Source organism: Pleurodeles waltl, chromosome 8 (assembly GCF_031143425.1).
Source record: "Pleurodeles waltl isolate 20211129_DDA chromosome 8, aPleWal1.hap1.20221129, whole genome shotgun sequence".
Lineage (NCBI taxonomy): Eukaryota > Metazoa > Chordata > Amphibia > Caudata > Salamandridae > Pleurodeles > Pleurodeles waltl.
In genome coordinates, this window is record NC_090447.1 from 348,469,469 (window position 1) to 348,495,244 (window position 25,776).

Here is a 25,776-nt window from a genome sequence, read left to right on the forward strand (position 1 = left end):
TGTTTCTTCGGCGTAGAGTTCTTCCGAATCCGACTCGCGGACGGAGAAAGCTTCTTCTTCCTCCTCGAAACGATCTTGACCTGTCGGCGTGGACGCCATTTGTAGTCTCCTGGCTCTTCGTTCTCTCAGCGTCTTCCTCGACCGAAACGCTCGACAAGCTTCACAAGTATCCTCCTTGTGCTCGGGGGACAAGCACAAGTTACAGACCAGATGGTGATCCGTATACGGATACTTGTGATGGCATTTTGGGCAGAAGCGGAATGGGGTCCGTTCCATGAGCCTTAAAGTCGCACGTGGCCGGGCCGACCAAGCCCCGACGGGGGATCGAAAAAACCCCGAAGGGCCACTGGAGCTCTTCCAAATTCGGTGTCGATTTGTTCTAACTAACCCGATACCGAACGCAAACAATACCAACGTTTTTTTCCGAGATTCTAACTAACTTTCCGACCCGAAACACGGAGCGAAAAGGAATACGTCCGAACCAGATGGCAGAAAAAAAACAATCTAAGATGGAGTCGACGCCCATGCGCAATGGAATCGAAGTGGGAGGAGTCCCTCGGTCTCGTGACTCGAAAATACTTCTTCGAAGAAAAACAACTTGTAACACTCCGAGCCCAACACCAGACGGCGGACTGTGCACAGCATGTGTATCTGCAGCTACACATGCCATCGAACATATACAAATATCCATATATTCAAAATCTATTGCAGTCTTGAAGACCAATAGGAGCGCACTCAAGGATTACTTGGTAAGACCAAAAAGGCAACGGGGAGGCGGGTGGGACCGTGAGGAATCCACAGGTAGCTAATGTATCCACCAGAAATGTGGTTACCGAAGGTAAGTAACTCGTTCTTCTGATGGATACAACTACCTGTGGATTCCTCACCTAATGAATAGAGTCCCAAAGCAGTACCATGCCCGGTGGTGGGTGCCTAAATGGTCAAACCAAGAAATCCTGCAGCACTGACCGTGCAAAATGGCCGTCCCTTCTGACCTCAGAGTCCAAACAGTAATGCTTCGCAAAAGTGTGAAGGGACGACCAAGTTGCGGCCTTGCAGATGTCGACCACAGGAACACCTCTGGCCAAGGCCGAAGTGGCCGACTTGGCTCTGGTGGAATGAGCTCTAATGCCATCAGGAGGATCCTTCTTTGCTAAAGAGTAACAGATTTTAATGCAAAGAGCAACCCACCTGGAGAGTGTTCTCTTGTGGACTGCCTTTCCTCTCCTCTTGCCCACGTATCCGATGAACAGCTGATCCTCCAGCCTGAAGTCCTTCGTTCTATCCATGTAGAAGCTTAACGCCCTCTTTGGGTCCAAGCGATGTAGTCTCTCTTTCTCCTTTGAAGGATGAGGCGGAGGATAGAACGTGGACAAAGTAATTGTCTGGGCCAAATGGAAGGGTGAAACAACCTTCGGGAGGAAAGCAGCCTTGGTCCTCAACACCACCTTATCCCCATAAAAGTTTGTATAAGGGGGTTTTACCGATAAGGCCTGCAACTCACTCATTCTCCTTGCAGATGTTATAGCCACCAAGAAGACTGTCTTAATAACTAAATACCTTAAGGGGCAAGAATGCATAGGTTCAAAAGGGGACCCCATAAGGAAAGTCAGGACCAAGGACAAATCCCATTGAGGCATAACGAATGGTTTTGGAGGATATTTATTTAGAAGACCTTTCAAGAATCTGAGAACAATAGGGGATTTAAATAACGATGGTTGGTCTGGAAGACAAATGAAGGCTGACAAGGCAGACAAATAACCTTTAATAGTAGCCACTGCACAACCTTTCTGCGCTAGTGACAAAGCAAAAGACAAAACATCTGACAGATGAGCATGTAAGGGATCAATCTGTCTCTCTCCACACCACATAACAAATTTAGACCACCTATTAGCGTAGATAGATTTAGTGGAGTGTCGCCTGGCCGCTAATATAACATCCACTACATCAGGCGGGAGAGAGAAGGAACTCAGGTTGCCCCGCTCAAACTCCAGGCATGTAGGTGCAGACTCTGGAGGTTGGGGTGTAAAACCTGCCCCTGCGACTGCGAGAGGAGGACTGCCCTGAGAGGGAGACGGAGCGGAGGGCACAGTGAGAGTTGGAGAAGGTCGGAGTACCACACCCTCCTTGGCCAATCCGGAGCTATTAAGATGACTTGGGCCCGGTCTTGGTGAATCTTCCTCAACACCCGAGGAATCAAGGGTATGGGGGGGAAACGCGTAAAGGAACTGGCCGCACCAGGTTATCTGAAACGCGTCCCCCAATGCTCCCTGCATCGGATACTGGAGGCTGCAGATTAACGGACAATGTGCGTTCTCCAGAGTGGCAAACAAATCTATCCGAGGAAACCCCCACATCTGGAAGATTAAACGGACTTGATCTGGATGGAGACGCCACTCGTGGTCGGCCGAGAAATGGCGACTGAGACTGTCCGCACGTACATTCAAGACCCCGGCCAGATGATTTGCTACCAAGCAAATCTGATGGTCCTTTGCCCAGGACCATAGTCGAAGAGCTTCTCTGCAGAGAAGGTACGACCCTACTCCTCCCTGTTTGTTTATGTACCACATCGCGGTAGTATTGTCCGTCAGGACCTGTACCGACTGACCACGAAGGGAAGGGAGGAAGGCCTTGAGAGCCAGACGTACAGCCCGCAACTCCAACAGATTGATATGAAAAATCTGTTCCTCTGGAGACCAAAGCCCTTTGATCTCCAGATCCCCCAGATGAGCTCCCCACCCTAGAGTGGAAGTATCCGTTATGACCGTGGTCACTGGAGGTGACTGCGTGAACGGCTTTCCTTGTGAAAGATTGTTGCCCGAAATCCACCACTTCAAGTCCACAGCAGCATCTCTGGAGATCTTGACAGCACCTTCTAGATCTCCTTTGTGTTGAGACTACTGCCTTCGGAGGCACCACTGAAGAGCCCTCATATGCCAGCGAGCATGCGTGACCAACAGTATGCAGGAGGCAAACAGACCGAGCAGACGAAGGACCTTGAGGACTGGAACTACCGCTCCATTTCGAAACATTGGAACCAACTCCTGAATATCTTGAATCCGCTGAGGTGGAGGAAAGGCTCGATTCAATGTTGTGTCCAGTACTGCCCCTATGAATAGGAGGTGGTGAGAGGGCTCCAGGTGAGATTTGGGCACGTTCACCGAAAAGCCCAGGTCGAACAACAACTGGGTTGTTGACTGCAGATGATGCGACACAAGCTCCGGAGACTTGGCTTTGATCAACCAGTCGTCCAAGTAAGGGAATACTGCTATCCCCTTCCTTCTGAGCTCTGCCGCAACCACTGACATTACCTTCGTGAAGACTCGAGGTGCTGAAGTAAGACCAAACGGGAGGACCGCAAACTGATAGTGCTGCGGCCCGACCACAAACCGGAGATACTTCCTGTGCGACTTGAGTATCGGGATATGAAAATAAGCATCCTGCAAGTCGGCAGACACCATCCAATCTTCTTTGTTCAACGCCAAAAGCACCTGAGCTACGGTCAGCATCTTGAACTTTTCCTGTTTGAGGAACCAATTCAAGATCCTCAGATCCAGGATTGGTCTCAACCGACCATCCTTCTTGGGAATCAGGCAGTACCTTGAGTAACAACCTCGACCCCTTTCCTGCTCTGGGACCAACTCCACTGCGCCCTTTGGAAGGAGGACTTGAACCTCCTGTTCTAACAGGAGGTGTTCTTCTGAACAATAAGATGGGCGGGGCGGAATGGGGGGCGGAAACTCCCAAAAGGGAAGGGTGTAGCCTTTTCCCATAATACTGATAACCCAAGTGTCCAATGTAATATTCTCCCACTTGTGGAGAAAATGCCGTAACCTCTCCCCTACAGGAGAGGAGTGAGTGGGAAATGGTGGAAGCCTAAGGCTGCTTTCCCTGCTGCACCCCTCCAGAGGACGAGGAAGAGGCAGAGTGCTGCTGAGAGGCTCCTCTGGTGCGGGCCCTACCCCTCCCTCTAAATGATCTATAGGGGAGGGAAGAGGTGGGTTGCTGGAATCTCCCCCGAAAGGAAGAGGAGGAAGAGCCACGCCCAAATCCACGAAACCTCCTGAAAAATCTGGAGGAGGCAGAAGAAGAAGGGGCTTGCAGCCCTAATGATTTGGCTGTGGCCCTGCTTTCTTTAAATCTCTCCAAGGCCGAATCTGCTTTGGCTCCAAACAGTTTGTCCCCATCAAACGGGAGGTCCAACAGGGTCGACTGCACGTCCGCAGAAAACCCTGAGTTACGGAGCCAGGCCTGCCTCCTTGCCACCACAGCCGTGCCCATTGCCCTAGCCACCGAGTCGGTCGTGTCCAGCCCAGACTGGATAATCTGGGTTGCAGCAGCCTGGGCATCCGAGACAATATTCAAGAGTCCCTGGGGAAGCTCCGTAAATGAAGATGAAATATCGTCCATGAGAGCATGGATGTATCTCCCCAGAATGCAAGTTGCGTTGGTGGCCTTCAACGCCAACCTACAAGAGGAAAATATCTTCTTGGATTGTGCATCCAGCTTTTTAGAGTCTGTCTCCTGGTACCGTTGGGAAAGATCCAGGCGCTGACCTAGAGGAACAGGAGGCTTGCACCACCAAGCTCTCTGGCGTAGGGTGTCTAGACAGAAAGCCAGGGTCAGATGGTGCAGCTCGATATCTCCTGGCCACAGCCCTATGAACAGCCGAGGAAGATACTGGCTTCTTCCACACCTCTAACACCGGATCAAGCAAAGCCTCATTAAATGGCAAGAGAGGCTCCGCTGCAGCAGAGGCCGGATGCAGTACCTCAGTCAGTAAATTCTGCTTTGCTTCTGCCACTGGCAAAGGCAGGTCCAGAAAGTTAGCCGCCTTCCTCACCACAGCGTGAAAGGTAGCAGCCTCCTCCGTATATTCCCCTGGAGATGAAAGGTCCCACTCAGGGGAAGTATCCAGCCCACTGGCTGTATCCAGACTATGCAGTCCATCACCAGAGTCCTCAACCTCTCCTTCCTCCAAGACTCGTTGGTATTCCTGCTCTTCCAAAAGACCGAGAGCACGCCTCCTCGAATGTAGTCTTTCCTCGATACGTGGAGTCGACATGGCCTCCGCCGAAGTCGAAGATCGGTGCCTATCTCCAGAACCATCCGACGCCGCGTCCGTCACCACAGGCAGCTTCGGCGCCGAGGAAGGATCCGGACGAAGAAATCTTGGAGTCTCCGATGGACCCGCCGGAGACACAGGACGAAATCCTGACGTCGACGGGATGGAAACCTCCGGGGCCAAAACCTCTGGAGCCACCGGAGCGGCCACCCGAGCCCCATTCCCTAAAGGGAGAAAGGGCATAAAGGGTGCCGGCCGTAGAGGCGCAGGATCACCCAATGAAAAGGCCAAGGGCCCCGAAGGACCAGCCGGAGCACCTCATGTTGAAAGATGGTATACATTGCATTCAGAAATGCGGTATTAGCGGCTCCAGGAGCGGGAAAAGCTGGATACTGGGGGTGCCTGGATCGAAGGCGACCCCGACGCCAGCCTCGACGTCCACAACGCCGGAGACATCACAAGAGGCTGCATCACCTCAACCACAGACGCCTGTCCAGGCGAAGTCAGAGAGGGCAACGCCGTCGATGGATGTGGCATGACCGTGGGACTGACCTCCCAAGTCTTCCGACGCCGAGCCGAAGGCGACCTCGAACGAGACTCCTTGCTGGAATGACGCTGTGAATCCCTACGGCGCCGGGAGTCTCGATGACGCCGATGAGACCTTGGCGAAGAAGACTTCTTATGATGTTTCTTCTCCTTTCTCTTCGACTTCGCCATGAATAGTTTAGACTCACGTTCTTTCAGGGCCTTCGGATTCATGTGCTGACATGAATCAAAAGTTGCGACGTCGTGGTCGGAGCTTAAACACCATAGACAGTCGGAGTGAGGATCAGTAACGGACATCTTGCCGCCACACTCTCGACAGGGCTTGAAACCCGACTTCCTCTGAGACATTATTACTGCAGAGAAAATCCACACAGCAGAAAATACACTGTAACTATGAAAGTAACAGTAGCTCCCTCGAAGATAACCGTTTCGAATGCACAGAAAAAAGGGAATTGACGTCGGCGAGGACCTCTTATTGCCTGTATGACGTCAGACGGCGTCGCGTGGGCTAATGTGACGTCCTCGTCGACGTGCAGAAGCTAGGAAGATTTCCGTCGAATGCTGGCGCCATGGGAGTATTCATTAGGTGAGGAATCCACAGGTAGTTGTATCCATCAGAAAATGACATGTACAGCAGAGTACTCAATCTAAATAATCCTGTCATCATTCACACCATTCCAAATGTTCCAGATGAACGTCATTCTCAACAAAGATCAGTCTCCTAAAAACAATAATTTCGGAGATGCCCTCCTCCTTGTCATTTGTTTCAAATTATTCTCTAAAGCTTTCAGAATAATTTCAGTCAACAGGGTCTGTCGATTTCTGATAACACAGTCAGTTAATTATTATTCAGAATGGTAGAGAATATCATTCAAATATGAGATGTCTTCTACCATGCGTTTCGGATAATGGAAATTTTCTTTCCTCCAAGTTGAGCCACATCAGCTCCTACTACACTTCAGAAAATAATAGCACACAAAAATTACCTTTTCCTATGAACAAACATACAGTCAGACTTATGATGGGTGACCAGAAATTATAGTGCTGCAGCACCAGCATTTATTGATCCTCTGAATAAAGTGAGCAAACGTCTTGACTTGGTGGATAATAACAAGCTCCAAACAGCAATCAAAGCAGCTAAGAAACAGATATAATAAGCATACATTACAGGTTTCTGAGAGACTTTTACAAAACTTTGCAGCTAACTCTCAAGTCGCCCAAGAAGAAATGATAGTATCCAACCAAGATATCAGCATGGCTGGTGATTCATCAGATGTACCCACTCACGACAACTGCCATGGTTTAGCCATGCAACATAGCCCTTGGCTTAGGAAACATGAAAAAGTACAAGGTACCAGAGCATGAGAATCTGTGCATCAACATCTTAAGGACATCTCATAGTAGGAACCCAAGGAGGCAGGGCCATTAATAGCATTTTAAACAGATGTCCCTCAAAATCGGAGATGACCGTTTGCTCTCAAAAGTTTGACAGCCTATGCCTCTATGCTACCTAAAATAATCATATATCCACAAAAGGAGCTTAGGAACAGAGTGATAAAGAAGTAGCCATGACACAGTAGAGGCCATACACAGAAGGATAGCAAGCATTAAGAGATGGATTTGTCAAGACTGCAAAGCTGGCAAGCCCAAAGAGAGGTATCAACAAAGTTCAGATTCAGGAAACACCAATTGCCACAACTTTGGGTTTTTTCTCCACAAGAAAATACAGATCTCAAAACCAGCACAAAGAGGGTTTGTATATTAATTGGTGAAAATATCTTGTATTGTGCTGGAAGCTGAGTCATAGCAGCCTTTATGGCAAGCATTCTCAACATTCTGTTGTGCTTAAAGCTGTCAGCACTGTATGCCCAGAGGGCATAAGAGGATGTAAAGGGTCATAGGAGATATGTTTAGCACTACAACAGGGACCCTACTAGGAGAACTGCACCAAGAAAAACACCAGTGTTGCTAGTTGCACAAATGGCTCCTCATTGAAGCTTTGGGCGTATTCTGGTGAGAGAAAACCTAGAGCGTTTAATTGTGGCATTCTTATTTTTATCAAGGTAATGAATCTCCAAAAGAGCTAGGTAAAGTAGAAAATCAGCTTCACCAATTTGCATGTAATAGGTCCTTAATTATTTCTTAACATATCCATTCTTCACACAGTAGGCTTTCAAAGTTAAATGCAACACCTTCGCCTTGATTCAGCAATGTAAAAAACATTTGTGCAAAAGGACTATAGATGACTAACCTGTGAACAACTGTAATCTAAGATTTTTATGTGGGCACTCAGAGCTTGGTCCATGATATCAACAGGTACATCGTCACTATGAGCTAAATTCCACAGAAGGTTCAAAACTTTGTGTGCCATGACACCATCCTTGTCATCCTCTGCAAGGCGACGAATTAACTCTAGCAACTTTTCACGCTGTTTTTTACTAGCGTTTGTCCAGCTTGCCTAGAAATAGAAAAAAGTTTATCTTAAACAAAACAGAAATATTTGTTACTGTTTAAATAATGCATGTAAGTCAAGGTGGGTCTTAATAAATGTGCCTAATTGCCAAAGTCCACATTTTCTTAAAATCTTACGTTTCCTTCTTTCAAGCAATCATCTTATTCATTCTGGACTTTTATTTTTTGATAGGACAGTACAGGCTATGCTTTATAATTAAACTATGCAGTACATCTGATTTACCGCCTGAAAAAGATACCACCTCACGTCACACTCCCTTTTAAGTTTCTGCACTGGTTCATATTAAGAGCAACATTCCAAAATTGTTTGATCTTCAAATTCTTCTGTTGACGTCTGTCATGGCTCTAAGGTTTTGGTAATGAGGAGCAGCAATGCACAAAGTGTTTTGCAGTCACACAGACTGAGATTTTGAAAAATACAGGCCTAACATCCTTTGACAATATAACAAAAATATGCAAACTAGCTTTTTCAGTCCTTTCTAAATCGCATACAGGAGGGGGCAGGAAAGGGGTGTTCCTTTTTTTTTTAGCTATAAAGAAATGTATCAATGGTGTTTTACCGCAGTTGCGACTGTAAATATATCCATCTGTTAAACTAATGTGCAAACTGGAATTTACCCATGTGGGACAAAAGACTCTCTGGGGATCAGACCTGCCTGTTTTTGTGTAGGAGGAAGTAAACACAGCGGTCTGCAGATAGGTCTTCTGGTGTCACTTCTAGGCCAAAAAAAGTTACTTGCCTTCGGTAACTAACTTTCTGGTGGATACTATATCTAACCAGATTCCTCAAATTGTAAATATCCCCAGGCAGCAGACTGGATCTGGAAACTCAAAAAGCAGTGCTCCAGCAGGTCAACTTCATTCCACTCCAGAAGCCATGAGTGGAGCTAAATATATGCGCCACCTATGCATGCACTAGTCAGTTTCTTTTGGAAGCTGGTCCATACACTCCGATGCAGGACTCATTTGCAGTTTGAAACAACCAGTGTGAAGATTCCTTAATTGGAACATTTTTAGATGGAAAAGGAACCCATTCCACAGAACAGGGAGGTGGGAGAGTGAGGAATCTGCAATTATATGCAGCATCCATCAGTAAGTCTTACTGAAGGTAAGGAATTTTTTCATCTGATGGATACTAACAGCAGATTCGTCATCTTGTGAAAAGAGGCCAAAGTAGTACAGTCCCAAAGTGGAGGGTCTGTTGAATGGCTCAGACCAAAAGGTCCTGCAGAACCAAACTTGCAGAATGTCCATCTCGACATGCCTATCTGCCAAGGCAATGGTTCTTTCTGAATGTGTGCTCCGATACTGAAGTAAAACCCTGACAGATATCCAGAAAGAGCACTCCGTGTGCCAACACAATGCAGGGGCCTTACCTCTAGTAGAAATACCCCTCAGACCTTATGGCAGTTTCTATTTAGCCACTGCACAGCAAATATTAAAAACTATCCATTACAAGATAATCCACTTCTGCACCTCCTTGTTCTTCTTTGACTCAGAAGGACCTGATCATCTAGCCAATGTTCCCAAAGTTGAGGGCTCTCTTGGGGTTCAAGCAATGGAGCCTCGCCTCTACTTTTGAGAGATAAGGCAGAGTAAAGAAGGTCAGAACCAAAATGAAAAGGCATCACTACCTTCAGCAGGAACACAGCTCAAGTTCTTAGCACCAGTTTGTACGGCACTGGGTGGCAGGACTGGGAGAGCTTAAAGCCCAATCTCATGCCGTTCCATTATCACTGAAGTGAGAAAGACCCTTTTTAAAGTCAGGAGGCTGGGTCTTTCCTAGCTTGACATCTGGTGGCTCGGCACTGCCTCTGAGGCCGCCTAAGGCTCAAGATCGCTCTGTCTCACTGGGCTGCCTGCTCCAATCCAGCACCCTGGCATACTCTCCCCCCCACCCCCATGAGAGGTAGACAGCTATAAACACAGGAAAGGGTTTTGGTGCACCGCAGACATGCTGAACAACGCCACAGCGCTCTCCTGCAGGCTTCTGGCACCACCAACTGCGATCACTGCTCCCCCGTCTGCCACATACCTGCTATGGCAGGAGATCGGATCAGAGGGGGCCCCATCTGCCAGCACCTTCACAACTCTGAAGCAACCCCAGCATCTTATAGCAATCCAACCACTACAGGCAGCGCCCAAAACCATAGTCATTTGCCTCTGGGATCTCCTCTGCCAACGCCTTTAGGGAGCCTGCATTGGCGGGCATCATCGCCTACTGTCACCACACAAATACTCTGCAGCCTTCTGGTATTAATGCAGGCTGGGCAGCACAGCCTTCCAATGACAACGCTCATCCCTCATTACAGTATGCTGCGTGGTGGATGAACGGAGCCAGAGTTGCTTGCAGAATGTGGTGACCCCATGGTCCTCGCCTACGCTATGGGGCCGCTCCATTTAAGGATCACCCAAATAGCTACAGCATTGCACTTAAGCTTCCACCCCACCTTTGTACTGCACTCCGCACCCTTCTCCTTTGGCAACCCAAGCAGTGTACATTTTTTTTTTGGGGCGTGGGGGGAACACGACTTCATCGCTGCACCCCGACGTACCTCATCAACTACTGCTGCTCATCCCTCGTGGGACCTCTACCTACCCATGAGGACCCACAGTGATTGTAAATTACACCAAATTGCAAAACAGCAGCCGTGGGGGGACATATAGATCATTATTGCTCTTAGCTGGTAGGCCACTCAAACCCTGCTCCATATGTACCCTGTTGGGGTTCACCCGAGATGATCAATCCACCAACCCGCAATCCCATGCAGAGAATACCCTAATTTCTAGACTGTTTCAACATGTCCCCACTATGGGGCTTGAGGGTTCCACCCAGTCTCTGGGTCTTCCAGCAGCAGGAATCTGCTGATACTACATAGGTCCGGTAGGATCTCCACTCTTCTCCTCCCACACCATCCGGTCAAATCATATCCATCCAGCCCGGCTCACCACAAAAGCAGCTATCTGAAATCTCTTCCTCTCTCCAGCGGACCATGACACATGGGGACCCCAAACAGCATAAGCAACTATTCGACAAACCCAGATGTACTGACACCCCAGGGACTTTAACTGAGATGGAAACTGGTGCAACCGAGGGCCCCAACACTAATCGCCTTACTGGCACTGACACTATAATGGTGGAACTCTGTGCGGGCTCCTGGACGATTGATGACAGATTTGACACCCTCACCAGCTGCCTTGACTGCAGGGCAGGAGAGATAATGGGAGGGGAGTGGGGGGGGTTTAAACCGCAAAAACACGCACCTGAACTGTGCTGAGGAGCGCATTTCTAGCCTGGAGGATGGAGCTACTATGACCACTATAACCTACTATGATCACAAAGCGTCTCCCCAATCAGTAGTCATCAAAAATAAAGACCTAGAGGCACGTTCTGGGAGTAGCTGAGTCCACTAATACTGGCCACCTTGACCCGTGTGTCCAAAGGTTATTATCTGACCTGTTTGGCTGCCAAAACTTTATCTACACTTTCGCAGTGGAAAGAGCACATCTATTGCTGTGACTAAGCCTGTCTCCTGGTTCCTGGTTCCCCGCCACAACCGATACTCGCCAGGCTCGTCAACGTTGGGCACCAGGACATCACCTTAAAGATAGCCATAAAACATGGCCCTCTGCACTGGTAAGGATCTGCAATTTCCCTTTTCCGCAACTTTACACTGGTGATGCAACATGCATGCCACAAGTTCACAGATGCTAAATAAGCGCTCTCAAAGTTGGGACTACATTATAGACTGCTCTACCCAGACCGCCTTTGGGTGGAAGTCAATGGCAAACCACGATTCTTCAAAATCACAACTGGAGGGTTACTGTTATTAGGTTATTTGATGGAGTTTGTGGTGAAAATAAAAAACAAGAGTTTTTGGAGATAAGTTTGGAAGTTCCAAACAATGGGCAGTCTGGGCCAGCTGTGGGGTTGCAGGAGGATGAGGTTGATTGTTTCAGGCTGGGGCGTTTGTGTTGGGGAGTTGGTGTGTGTGGGCAGGGGTGGTTTTCCAGTATAGCTATCTTTCATAGATTCACATGCTTGAAGCTTACCAGTCGTCATGGTAGGAGTCTCACGGTAACAGTAATATCCACAGTGTTAAAGCATCCAAACTTCAACCAGTCAGAGCAGAGACCCTGAAGCACTCATCTAGCGCACAGCCATCCCACTGCACGTCATGTGTTAGAAAGTCTCGCTGAGCTCTGCTCAGTCAGTGTTTCTCAGCTCAACTTTTGACTTGACAGTTATTCAGATATTCTACAAAACTACAGTAAACATCCGAGGTACAGTTTGCGAGTGTGTTATATATCAGCATGTCTGAGGGTTCCAAAAAAAATAAAAAAATGCCTTTTAAGTCCAATGGGATATCAATGCTCTTCGCAGAACACCCCCAACAAGGAATTCCAAGATTTTCTGTTCCCTTGACACAAACTTAAGGAGTGCAAATACTGCTGCAATTTCTCAGCGAATGCACTCAAGGAGCGCGAGGCCAGGCTGCTCCTTTGCTTACAAAAGAAAAAGGCACACCTGAGAGGGATCATTCCTCCTCAAATAAGAGACTAGATGAGAGTTCCCCCTCATCTGACAGTGGCTATAAGAAGACTATGGGGGTGATTCTGATTCTGGCGGGCGGCGGAGGCCGCCCGCCAGAATTCCGCCCCCATTATACCGCTCCGCGGTCAGAAGACCGCGGAGGGTATTATGAGTTTTTCCCTGGGCTGGCGGGCGGTCTCCAAAAGACCGCCCGCCAGCCCAGGGAAAAACTCCCTTCCCACGAGGATGCCGGCTCGTAATCGAGCCGGCGGAGTGGGAAGGTGCGACGGGTGCAGTGGCACCCGTCGCGTATTTCAGTGTCTGCAAGACAGACACTGAAATACTTTGCGGGGCCCTCTTACGGGGGCCCCTGCCGTGCCCATGCCATTGGCATGGGCACGGCAGGGGCCCCGCGACCCCCCCTACCGCCATCCTGTTCATGGCGGCTTTCCCGCCATGAACAGGATGGCGGTAGGGGGGGGTCAGAATCCTCATGGCGGCGGAGCGCGCTCCGCCGCCATGAAGGATTCCCCCGAGCAGCGGTAAGTCGGCGGGAGCCCGCCGACTTGCCGCTTCTGACCGCGGCTGAACCGCCGCGGTCAGAATGCTCGAGGGAGCACCGCCAGCCTGTTGGCGGTGCTCCCGTGGTCGGTGGCCCTGGCGGCCACCGGCCGCCAGGGTCAGAATGACCCCCTAAGTCTCACTCTAGAAAGATCGGTATTGAGAGGTTGCAAAGCAAAGAGGCGGCTGGACATTCTCCCTCTCATGGAAGTCCTGTAGCCTCACCTTCAACTTCTCTTACCACTCCTGTCAAGGAGCCGTTGAATAAGAGATCACCCCTCCAACAACCACTGCATCATCACAGGTAGCCCATCCTAAGCCTTTGACAACGATGACTGATGACCAGGACAACGGCATGGTGCAGTCCTCAGAGAGCATGGTGTAATTTGGCACCGACTAGGGATGGTTGAATGGGGACATCAAGAGTAGAGCCATCGGACTAAGCCACTGCTAGAATGTTTGGTTCTGGATAAGAAAGAAGGGAGCTAGGGAGATAATGTTCCTCTGCCTTCACGATCAGCACCACTTCTATTAGTCCTCTTTGACTAGCTACTACCCTTCATTTACTTATGTCCACCTATCCCATGGGAGGTACAAGTGCCCAAGAATGTGGAGGCCTGAAGGTGGTAGATAATCCTACCATCATATAAATATAACAGTCTTCTTGTAGAGGAGACATTTAAGGCAGGTGGAGTCTAAGTGATGCTGGGTTTCTTTATGCACATTGGTTTTATACACTCCTGGTCTCCTAGCGTTATGGGCTAAATACAATGGCTCTTTCAACACTAGAGATTTTTATGTGGGAGCAAGATGGTTGTGCTGAAGGCAGGAGATACAGGGAATGGTCAGATCTCCCACATCATTTAAAAATTTGGACTTCACTATTGACATAGACTAGGAACTTCAGTTAGGGACAGGGCAATTCTCAATGAATGTAGCATTCTTCTTTCACAAACCATACTCATTAAATATCTCCAAATCAAACTTCATAATTGTGACCCAGTCATGAAACTTTCAGAACTTCAACTGCAGTGCTGTATTCCATTTAAAGCCATATCTACCATGCTTATCAGCTATTAAACTAAATATTCACCCTCCAGGAGGTTAAATTCAACATATCACATAATATATATATATATATATATGTGGAAAATTTCACTTACCCAGTGTACATCTGTTCATGGCATGTTCTGCTGCAGATTCACATGCTATGCATAGTCCTGCCATCTAGTGTTGGGCTCGGAGTGTTAAAAGTTGTTTTTCTTCGAAGAAGTGTTTTCGAGTCACGGCCTCAGGAACACCAGAAGGTCTTTGGATTAACTTCACCAAAGTGGTATGCAGTTCCACTGCCAAAAGGAGCCACTGTTTCCACTTCCCTCTTCGATATGCTTTTGTGGAGCTTTTTAAACAAGAGCCGGAGCTTTGGCAGGACTACTTTCTAGCTTTACAAACCCTGTTCTGCTGGCTAGTAACCCTGGCACACACTGTCAAGCTACATTACGACATTCGAGAACTGCTATGAAGCGAAAACAAAAGTTGTTTACGATATTTCAGGTGTTACCAAATATCCCAGCAGACTTCACACGTTAATCATATCATCCAGGCACCCGAATGGATCTGGAAATGATTTCCCCAACAATAGCATTCGCAAGGTGACACCATGCGTTCTCAACCACGACTTCACCAGCCCAGCATCCGTCAACATTAGAGGTGGTCACAAGCACCCTGGCATACGTTCCTAGTACTTTTTCCGCACCTCATGTGTAGAACAACCTAGATGCATCAATGAAAGCGACAATGCAGCATACCTTGGAATCTTTTTAATCACAGCACTAACTTAGAGGGGTGGTGTGATCAGCAATCTAAATAATTATGTAGAATCCGCCAGAAGAGTTATTTTCTTACCCTGTAAGCATCTGTTTTTGGCATGTAGTGCTGTAGATGCACACGCTTTGCATGCTCTTGCTATTTAGTGTTCGGTCCGGCTATGTGCAAGTTCTTTTCTTTGAAGAAGTATTTCAAGTCACAAGGTCAAGTCTTGGTGATAACGTGCATGGGCATCGACTCCAATATTAGATTATTTTCCAGCAGGCGGGTGAGAATGGAGTGTGACTAAGTATTAGTAAAGAGATGTCCATGCTTATGAAATGATTAAAAAGGAACTGCAATAGCCACATGTGTCCAGGGAGGAGGATGGGCACATGTCAATCTACAGCACAACACGCCAAGAACAGATGCTTACAGGGTAAGTAACATAATCCGTTTGAGGCATGTGTGGCTGTAGATACATATGCCTTGCATAGTAGTGCCCTCCAAAAGCAGAGATTAACCTGTGTGTTGCAGTTGTTTGGGAAAAAGTGTACATAGCAGTGCGTAACCTACATTAGCTTTTTGGTGTGCTAGAACACCCACACAACAATGTTTAGTTGAAGTGTGAGGTGTAGAGACCACGGGGCTGACTTACACATGTCAGGTAATGGGATATTGCTCAGGAAAGGCATACAAGCCCCTATTTTACGAGTAGAGTGCGCTCTAGGGAGTATAGGTAAAGTTATTTTAACTTTGGACTGATATGTCTCTATACTTTTAATTATCCATCTAGAAATGCCTGATTTGTATATGGGCTTTCGTTTAAAAAGGCAGAGAAAAGGTAAGAAGAACGAGTTACTTACCTTCGGTAACGACTTTTCTGGTGGATACATTAGCTACCTGTGGATTCCTCACCTAATGAATACTCCCATGGCGCCAGCATTCAACGGAAATCTTCTTACTAGTCTCTGCACGTCGACGAGGACGTCACTCTAGCCCACGCGACGCCGTCTGACGTCATACAGGCAATAAGAGGTCCTCGACGACGTGCGGACGTCAGTACCAATCATTTTTTACGTGCATGAGAACAACCAGGCAATGCAATGAAAGAGCAAGGCAACATCTCATTATATTGTAAAAATACACAACATTGCATGAATATTCTTTTATATATATATATATAACTCTCTCTTTTTAAAATATATACACACATCAAGTATATACACAAAGATATATACATATATACATATATATAAATATATTATATACAACATCTATTGCACCCTCAAAGACCAAGAGGAGCGCACTCAAGGATTACTTGGTAAGACCAGAAAGGCAACGGGGAGGCGGGTGGGACCGTGAGGAATCCACAGGTAGCTAATGTATCCACCAGAAAAGTCGTTACCGAAGGTAAGTAACTCGTTCTTCTGATGGATACAACTACCTGTGGATTCCTCACCTAATGAATAGAGTCCCAAAGCAGTACCACGCCCGGCGGTGGGTGCCTAAATGGTCAAACCAAGAAATCCTGCAGCACTGACCGTGCAAAATGGCCGTCTCTTCTAACCTCAGAATCCAAACAGTAATGTTTTGCAAAAGTGTGAAGGGACGGCCAAGTTGCGGCCTTGCAGATGTCAACCACAGGAACACCCCTGGCCAAGGCCGAAGTGGCCGACTTAGCTCTGGTGGAATGAGCTCTAATGCCCTCAGGAGGATCCTTCTTTGCCAAAGAGTAACAGATTTTAATGCAAAGAACAACCCACCTGGATAGTGTTCTCTTGTGGACTGCCTTTCCTCTCCTCTTGCCCACGTATCCAATAAACAGCTGATCCTCCAGCCTGAAATCCTTTGTTCTATCAATAAAGAAGCTCAACGCCCTCTTTGGGTCCAGACGGTGCAGTCTTTCTTCCTCTTTGGAAGGGTGAGGCGGAGGATAGAACGTGGACAAAGTAATTGCCTGAGCCAAATGGAAGAGTGAAACAACCTTCGGGAGGAAAGCAGCCTTGGTCCTCAACACCACCTTATCCCCATAAAAAGTTGTATAAGGGGGCTTTACTGATAAGGCCTGCAACTCACTCACTCTCCTTGCTGATGTTATAGCTATCAGGAAGACTGTTTTTAAAACCAAATACCTTAAGGGGCAAGAATGCATAGGTTCAAAAGGGGACCCCATAAGAAAAGTCAGGACCAAGGACAAATCCCATTGCGGCATAACGAATGGCTTTGGAGGATATTTATTTAGAAGACCTTTCAGGAATCTGATAACAATAGGGGATTTAAATAAAGATGGTTGGTCTGGAAGACATATGAAGGCTGACAAGGCCGATAAATAACCCTTAATGGTAGCCACTGCACAACCTTTCTGCGCTAGAGACAGAGCAAAAGACAAAACGTCCGATAGATGAGCATGCAAAGGATCAATCTGCCTCTCTCCACACCACGCAACAAATTTAGACCATCTATTAGCGTAGATAGATTTAGTGGAGTGTCGCCTGGCCGCTAATATAACATCCACTACCTCAGGCGGGAGAGAGAAGGAACTCAGGTTGCCCCGTTCAATCTCCAGGCATGTAGGTGCAGACTCTGGAGGTTGGGGTGTAGAACCTGCCCCTGCGACTGCGAGAGGAGGTCTGCCCTGAAAGGGAAACGGAGCGGAGGGCACATTGTGAGTTGGAGAAGGTCGGAGTACCATACCCTCCTTGGCCAATCCGGAGCTATTAGGATGACTAGAGCCCGGTCCTGGCGAATCTTCCTCAATACTCGAGGAATCAAGGGTATGGGAGGAAACGCGTAAAGCAACTGGCCGCACCAAGTTATTTGAAACGCGTCCCCCAACGCTCCCTGCATCGGATACTGGAGGCTGCAGAATAACGGACAATGCGCGTTCTCTCGAGTGGCAAACAGATCTACCCGAGGAAACCCCCACCTCTGGAAGATTAAACGGACTTGATCTGGATGGAGACGCCACTCGTGGTCTGCCGAGAATTGGCGACTGAGACTGTCCGCACGCACGTTCAAGACTCCGGCCAGATGGTTTGCTATCAAGCAAATCTGATGGTCCTTTGCCCAGGACCATAGTCGAAGAGCTTCTCTGCAGAGAAGGTACGACCCCACTCCTCCCTGCTTGTTTATGTACCACATCGTGGTAGTATTGTCCGTTAGGACCTGTACCGACTGACCACGAAGGGAAGGGAGGAAGGCCTTGAGAGCCAGACGTACAGCCCGTAACTCCAACAGATTGATGTGAAACATCTGTTCCTCTGGAGACCAAAGACCTTTGATCTCCAGATCCCCCAGATGAGCTCCCCACCCTAGAGTGGAAGCATCCATTATGACTGTGGCCACTGGTGGCGACTGCTGGAACGGCTTTCCTTGTGAAAGATTGTTGCTTGCAATCCACCACTTCAAATCCACAGCAGCATCTCTGGAGATCTTGACAGTACTCTCTAGATCCCCTTTGTGTTGAGACCACTGCCTTCGGAGGCACCACTGAAGAGCCCTCATGTGCCAGCGAGCATGCGTGACCAACAGAATGCAGGAGGCAAACAGACCGAGCAGACGAAGGACCTTGAGGACTGGAACTACCGCTCCATTTCGAAACATTGGAACCAAATCCTGAATATCTTGAATCCGCTGAGGCGGAGGAAAGGCCCGACCCAATGTTGTATCCAGTACTGCCCCTATGAACAGGAGGCGCTGAGAGGGCTCAAGGTGAGATTTGGGCTCGTTCACCGAAAAACCCAGGTCGAACAACAACTGGGTTGTTGACTGCAGATGATGCGACACAAGCTCCGGGGACTTGGCTTTGATCAACCAGTCGTCCAAGTAAGGGAATACTGCTATCCCCTTCCTTCTGAGTTCTGCCGCAACCACCGACATCACCTTCGTGAAGACTCGAGGTGCTGAAGTAAGACCAAACGGAAGGACCGCAAACTGATAGTGTTGCGATCCCACCACAAACCGAGATACTTCCTGTGTGACTTGAGTATCGGGATATGAAAGTAAGCATCCTGCAAGTCGACAGACACCATCCAGTCTTCCTTGTTCAACGCCAAAAGCACCTGTGCTAGGGTCAGCATCTTGAATTTTTCCTGCTTGAGGAACCAATTCAAGATCCTCAGGTCCAGAATTGGTCTCAAACGACCATCCTTCTTGGGAATCAGGAAATACCTTGAGTAACATCCTCGACCCCTTTCCTGCTCTGGGACCAACTCCACCGCGCCCTTGGAAAGGAGGGCTTGTACCTCCTGTTCTAGCAACAGGAGGTGTTCTTCTGAACAATAAGAAGGGCGGGGCGGGATGAGGGGCGGGAACTCCCGAAAGGGAAGGGTGTAGCCTTTTCCCACAATACTGAGAACCCAAGTGTCCGTTGTAACAGTCTTCCATTTGGTGAGAAAATGCTGTAATCTTCCCCCTACAGGAGAGGAGTGAGTGGGAAATGGTGGAAGCCTAAGGCTGCTTCCCCTGCTGCACCCCGCCAGAGGATGAGGAAGAGGCAGAGTGCTGCTGAGAGGCTCCTCTGGTGCAGACCCTACCTCTCCCCCTGAAAGATCTATAGGGATGGGAAGAGGCAGGTTGCTGATATCTTCCCCGAAAGGAAGAGGAGGAAGAGCCACGCCCAAATCCACGAAACCTCCTGAAAAATCTGGAAGAGGCCGTGGAAGAAGGAGCTTGGAGCCCTAATGACCTAGCCGTGGCCCTGCTTTCCTTAAAACGTTCCAAGGCCGAATCAGCCTTGGCTCCAAACAGTTTGTCCCCATCAAACGGGAGATCCAACAATGTGGACTGTACATCCGCAGAAAAGCCCGAGTTACGGAGCCAGGCCTGTCTCCTTGCCACCACAGTTGTGCCCATTGCTCTGGCTACCGAGTCGGTGGTATCCAGTCCCGTCTGGATAATCTGGGTCGCAGCAGCCTAGGCATTTGAGACAAGATCCAAAAGACCCTGGGGAAGCTCTGTAAACAATGAGGAAATTTCATCCATCAGAGCATGAATATACCTCCCCAGGATACAGGTTGCATTGGTGGCTTTTAACGCCAGACTGCAGGACGAAAAAATCTTCTTCGACTGCGCCTCTAGCTTCTTTGAATCTCTGTCCCCAGGCACCGTCAGGAAAGAACCAGGCGCTGACTTGGATGAACAGGAGGCCTGCACCACCAAGCTCTCCGGCATAGGGTGCCTAGATAGAAACCCAGGGTCAGTCGGAGCCGCCCGATACCTCCTGGCCACGGCTCTGTGAACTGCTGGGGAAGATGCCGGCCTCTTCCACACCTCTATCACCGGATCCAGCAGAGCGTCATTAAATGGCAACAGAGGCTCCGCCGCAGCTGAGGCCGGATGTAGCACCTCTGTTAAAAGGTTTTGTTTAGCCTCCACCACCGGCAAAGGCAGGTCCAAAAAACTAGCTGCCTTCCGTACCACTGCATGAAAGGAAGCAGCCTCCTCAGTATATTCCCCCGGGGACGAAAGATCCCACTCAGGGGAAGTGTCCAGCCCACTGGCCGACTCCAGTCCACGCAGCCCATCACCCGAGTCCTCTAGATCTCCTTCCTCCAGGGCTCGTTGGTACTCCTGCTCTTCTAATACACGGAGAGCACGTCTCCTGGAATGAAGTCGCTGTTCAATACGCGGAGTCGACAATGCCTCCGCCGAAGTCGAAGATCGGCGCCGATCTTCAGAAGCCACCGACGCCGCGTCCGGCGCCACAGGTAACTTCGGCGCCGACAAAAGAGCAGCTGAAGCAGATGGACCCACCGGAGTCACAGGCCGAAATCCCGACTTCGACGGGATGGAAATCCCCGGGGCCAATCCTTCTGAAGCCACCGGAGCGGCCACCGGCGCCGACACTGGCGCCGAGCCCACGTTCCCAAAAGGGAGAAAGGGCATAAAGGGTGCCGGCCGAAGAGGCGCAGGATCACCCAAAGAAAAGGCCAAAGGCCCAGCCGGAGCACCCCCTGGAGCCATCTGTTGGAAGATGGCATACATCGCATTCAAGAATGCGGAACTATCGGCTCCAGGGGTGGGAAAAGCCGGATACTGAGGTGCCTGTCTCGGAGGCGACCCCGACCTCGGCGTCTGCGCCGGAGAAAACACCTGAGGCTCCAATACCTCAATCACCGACGCCTGTCCAGGTGAAGTTGGAGACGCCGGAGAGGGCAACGGCGTCGAAGGATGCGGCGTAACCGTGGGACTGATCTCCCATGTCCTTCGGCGCCGATCCGAAGACCTGGAACGAGTCTCCTTCGAATGACGCCGAGATTCTCTACGGCGCCGGGAGTCTCGATGACGCCGATGTCTTGGAGAAGAAGACTTCTTGTGATGCTTCTCCTTCGATTTAGCCATAAACAGCTTCGCCTCACGTTCCTTGAGGGCCTTTGGATTCATGTGCTGGCATGAATCACAAGTCGAGACGTCGTGGTCGGAGCTCAAACACCAAAGGCAATCGGAATGAGGATCCGTCACCGACATCTTGCCTCCACACTCACGACAAGGCTTAAATCCAGACTTTCTCTGCGACATTATTTCCACAGCGAAAGACTACGCAGCAAGATATACACTGTAACCGCAAGAGTAACAGTTGCTCCCTCGAAGATAACCGTTTCGAATGCACGGAAAAAAGGGAACTGACGTCCGCACGTCGTCGAGGACCTCTTATTGCCTGTATGACATCAGACGGCGTCGCGTGGGCTAGAGTGACGTCCTCGTCGACGTGCAGAGACTAGTAAGAAGATTTCCGTCGAATGCTGGCGCCATGGGAGTATTCATTAGGTGAGGAATCCACAGGTAGTTGTATCCATCAGAAAGTTGTTTACCTTTGCGGAAATCTTTGATTCTGTCACTGTACTACATTAAAGCTCTTTAAACATCTAGTGTGTGAACAACCCTTACCGCAAGTGATTCTGGTTGAGGAAAAAAAAAAAACAGGTAACTCAACTGACTGGTTAAGATGGAAAGGGGCACCACCTTTGCAAGGAATTTTGGGTTGAACGAAGGACCACCCTACTCCTGTGTAGTTGGAATGAAGGTTCTTCTAAGATTAATGCCCGGACCTCACTGACACACCTAAGTGAAGTAATGGCAATCAAAAAGGCAACCTTCGAAGATTGAAATATGAGGGGACATTTATATAATAGTTCAAATGGTGGACCTATAAGTCTAGTGAGAACAATATTGAGATTCCACGTGGGGGCAGGTGGAATTCTTAGTACTATTACTCTTTTAAGGTCTTAGATACTGGCACTCTGAACAAAGATAAGTGTTGCCTGTTTTGTAGGTAGGCAGCCACTGCAGCTAGATGTAAGCTTATTGCAGTGTTGCTAATGCCATAGAGTTGTAATTGAAGAAGGTAGCAAATAATGTTTTGCACAGTTCTAAAAGGATCAACGTGCTTATTACAGCAGTAATAGACAAATCTTTTTCATTAAGCTGCATAACATGCTTTGATTGTAGGTCTACGAGCTTCTTTAAGAATGGTCATACATTGAGGTGGGATATTTAGGTAACCAAATTCTATGACCTCAGGAGCCAAATTGTAAGGTTGAGTTTCCTTGGATTTGGATGCCAGATTTCTCTATGGTTCTGAGGGAAAAGGTCTGGCTTGAGGTGAAGCTTCTCATGGGGAACTACAGAGAGTTTGAGTGGAATGGTGAACCATAGCTGACAAGAACGAGGGTGAGACGTTTGCCTGAGCGTCTGAACCTGAAATGTAGAAAGAGGGAGAGGTTGAAAAGCACAGGCAAATATCCCTGATCAATTTATCCATAGAGCATTGCCCTTGGATAGGGGGAGTGGAAACATGGAGGCAAGGTTTGGGCATTTTGTGTTGTTTGCGGTTGCAAACAGGTCTATCTGTGGAAACCCCCACTTGTGGAAGTATGGGAGGAGGGCTCAGGGGTGGAGCTTCCACTCGTCGGCTTGTTGCCGCATCCTGCAGAGGAAGTCCACAAAGTCGTCCATTCCTAAGAGGTGTTCTGCCAACAGATAAAAGTTGTGATGTATTGCCCAATGCCAAATGGTCTGAATTAGGTGTGATAAGTGTACAGGGAGTGCAGAATTATTAGGCAAGTTGTATTTTTGAGGATTCATTTTATTATTGAACAACAACCATGTTCTCAATGAACCCAAAAAACTCATTAATATCAAAGCTGAATATATTTGGAAGTAGTTTTTAGTTTGTTTTTAGTTTTAGCTATGTGAGGGGGATATCTGTGTGTGCAGGTGACTATTACTGTGCATAATTATTAGGCAACTTAACAAAAAAAAATATATACCCATTTCAATTATTTATTATTACCAGTGAAACCAATATAACATCTCAACATTCACAAATATACATTTCTGACATTCAAATACAAAACAAAAACAAATCAGTGACCAATATAGCCACCTTTCTTTGCAAGGACACTCAAAAGCCTGCCATCCATGGATTCTGTCAGTGTTTTGATCTGTTCACCATCAACATTGCGTGCAGCAGCAACCACAGCCTCCCAGACACTGTTCAGAGAGGTGTACTGTTATCCCTCCTTGTAAATCTCACATTTGATGATGGACCACAGGTTCTCAATGGGGTTCAGATCAGGTGAACAAGGAGGCCATGTGATTAGATTTCCTTCTTTTATACCCTTTCTTGCCAGCCACGCTGTGGAGTACTTGGACGCGTGTGATGGAGCATTGTCCTGCATGAAAATCATGTTTTTCTTGAAGGATGCAGACTTCTTCCTGTACCACTGCTTGAAGAAGGTGTCTTCCAGGAACTGGCAGTAGGACTGGGAGTTGAGCTTGACTCCATCCTCAACCCGAAAAGGCCCCACAAGCTCATCTTTGATGATACCAGCCCAAACCAGTACTCCACCTCCACCTTGCTGGCGTCTGAGTCGGACTGGAGCTCTCTGCCCTTTACCAATCCAGCCCATCCATCTGGCCCATCAAGACTCACTCTCATTTCATCAGTCCATAAAACCTTAGAAAAATCAGTCTTGAGATATTTCTTGGCCCAGTCTTGACGTTTCAGCTTGTGTGTCTTGTTCAGTGGTGGTCGTCTTTCAGCCTTTCTTACCTTGGCCATGTCTCTGAGTATTGCACACCTTGTGCTTTTGGGCACTCCAGTGATGTTGCAGCTCTGAAATATGGCCAAACTGGTGGCAAGTGGCATCGTGGCAGCTGCACGCTTGACTTTTCTCAGTTCATGGGCAGTTATTTTGCGCCTTGGTTTTTCCACACGCTTCTTGCGACCCTGTTGACTATTTTGAATGAAACGCTTGATTGTTCGATGATCACGCTTCAGAAGCTTTGCAATTTTAAAAGTGCTGCATCCCTCTGCAAGATATCTCACTATTTTGACTTTTCTGAGCCTGTCAAGTCCTTCTTTTGACCCATTTTGCCAAAGGAAAGGAAGTTGCCTAATAATTATGCACACCTGATATAGGGTGTTGATGTCATTAGACCACACCCCTTCTCATTACAGAGATGCACATCACCTAATATGCTTAATTGGTAGTAGGCTTTCGAGCCTATACAGCTTGGAGTAAGACAACATGCATAAAGAGGATGATGTGGTCAAAATACTCATTTGCCTAATAATTCTGCACTCCCTGTAGAGTGTGCCCCCATTTTCCTACATAGTACATGGCTGTCATATCGTCCGTCCAGACTAAGACACCCTTGCCTATCAGGTGAGGTATGAACGCTTCCAATGCTAAGTGAACAGCTTGAAGCTCGAGGAAGTTGATGTGGATACCCTGGTGTTTGGTGTTCCAGTGGCCATGAACTGTGAGATCCTGTAGGTGACAACCCCATCCTGTGAGTGATGCGTCCGCTACGAGAACCATTTGTGGAACAGGGTCGAGGAACGGCTGACCTTTTAACATGGTATGTGTGTTCCACCACTGCAGAGAGCAATGAGTGCGGCTGTTAACACTAGATTTTCTCACCAACCCTGTGACTGACACCACTGACGTGCCTGAAATTCTTGGAGCAGATGCATGTGCAATTGTGCATGTGGCACAATGGCAATGCATGAAGCCATCATAACCAGCAGACGTATAAATGTTCTGTTAGTTGTTGACTGGTTTGGAATTGTGGTAGCATTGTCTGGAAATTTTTAATTCTTGCTCCACTGGGATAGGATAATCCCACTTGTGTGGTGAGAATAGCTCCCAGATACAGCTGAACCTGTAAAGGTTGAAGAAGTGATTTCTGTAGAATGATAGTAAACCCTAGTTGATGGAGCAAATTTATAGTGACCGGAGTGAGTTGATGACAGAGGAAGGGTACTGGCTTTGATAAGCAAGTCGTCCAGATACAGGAAAACACAGTTGTTTTGTCTGCATAGATGTGATGCTACCACTGCTAAGAATTTGGTGAACACCCGGGGTGCAGTAGTGACCCGGAATGGATGACTTTGAACTGATAATATTTGCCAGCTATGACAAACCTGAGGAATTCATGGTGCGCCGGATGGATAGGGATGTGAAAGTAGGCATCCTTTAAGTCTAGTGCTGACAAAGTCACCTTGCTAGAGAAGCTGGATCACATCTTGGAGGCTGACCAAATGGAAATGCTGTGACAGGATATAATAATTTAAGGACCTGAGATGTAAAATGGGCCATAGTGAGCCATGTTCTTTTGAGATGAGAAAGTACAGTGAGTATACCCCCTATTCTTGATGTTGAAAAGGGGCAGCTTTTATAGCTCCTTTGAGCAAGAGAGCTTGCACTTCCTGATTAAGCAGGTTTTGATTTTCGATAGAGAGTATGCGAGATAGAATGTCTGGAGGTGTGATGATGAGCTC

General features: G+C 48.2%; 1 protein-coding gene across 4 annotated transcripts in view; it reads right to left on the reverse strand.

Annotated features, from left to right (window-relative positions):
* USP9X (ubiquitin specific peptidase 9 X-linked) overlaps window positions 1–25,776 on the reverse strand; it is a 1,493,361-nt gene that overhangs the window by 1,036,881 nt on the left and 430,704 nt on the right. For all 4 annotated transcript variants that reach the window (XM_069204214.1, XM_069204212.1, XM_069204215.1 and 1 more), the window contains exon 12: window positions 7,863–8,069. In XM_069204214.1, the coding sequence (XP_069060315.1) occupies window positions 7,863–8,069 (207 nt within the window). The remainder of the gene's footprint in view (window positions 1–7,862; window positions 8,070–25,776) is intronic.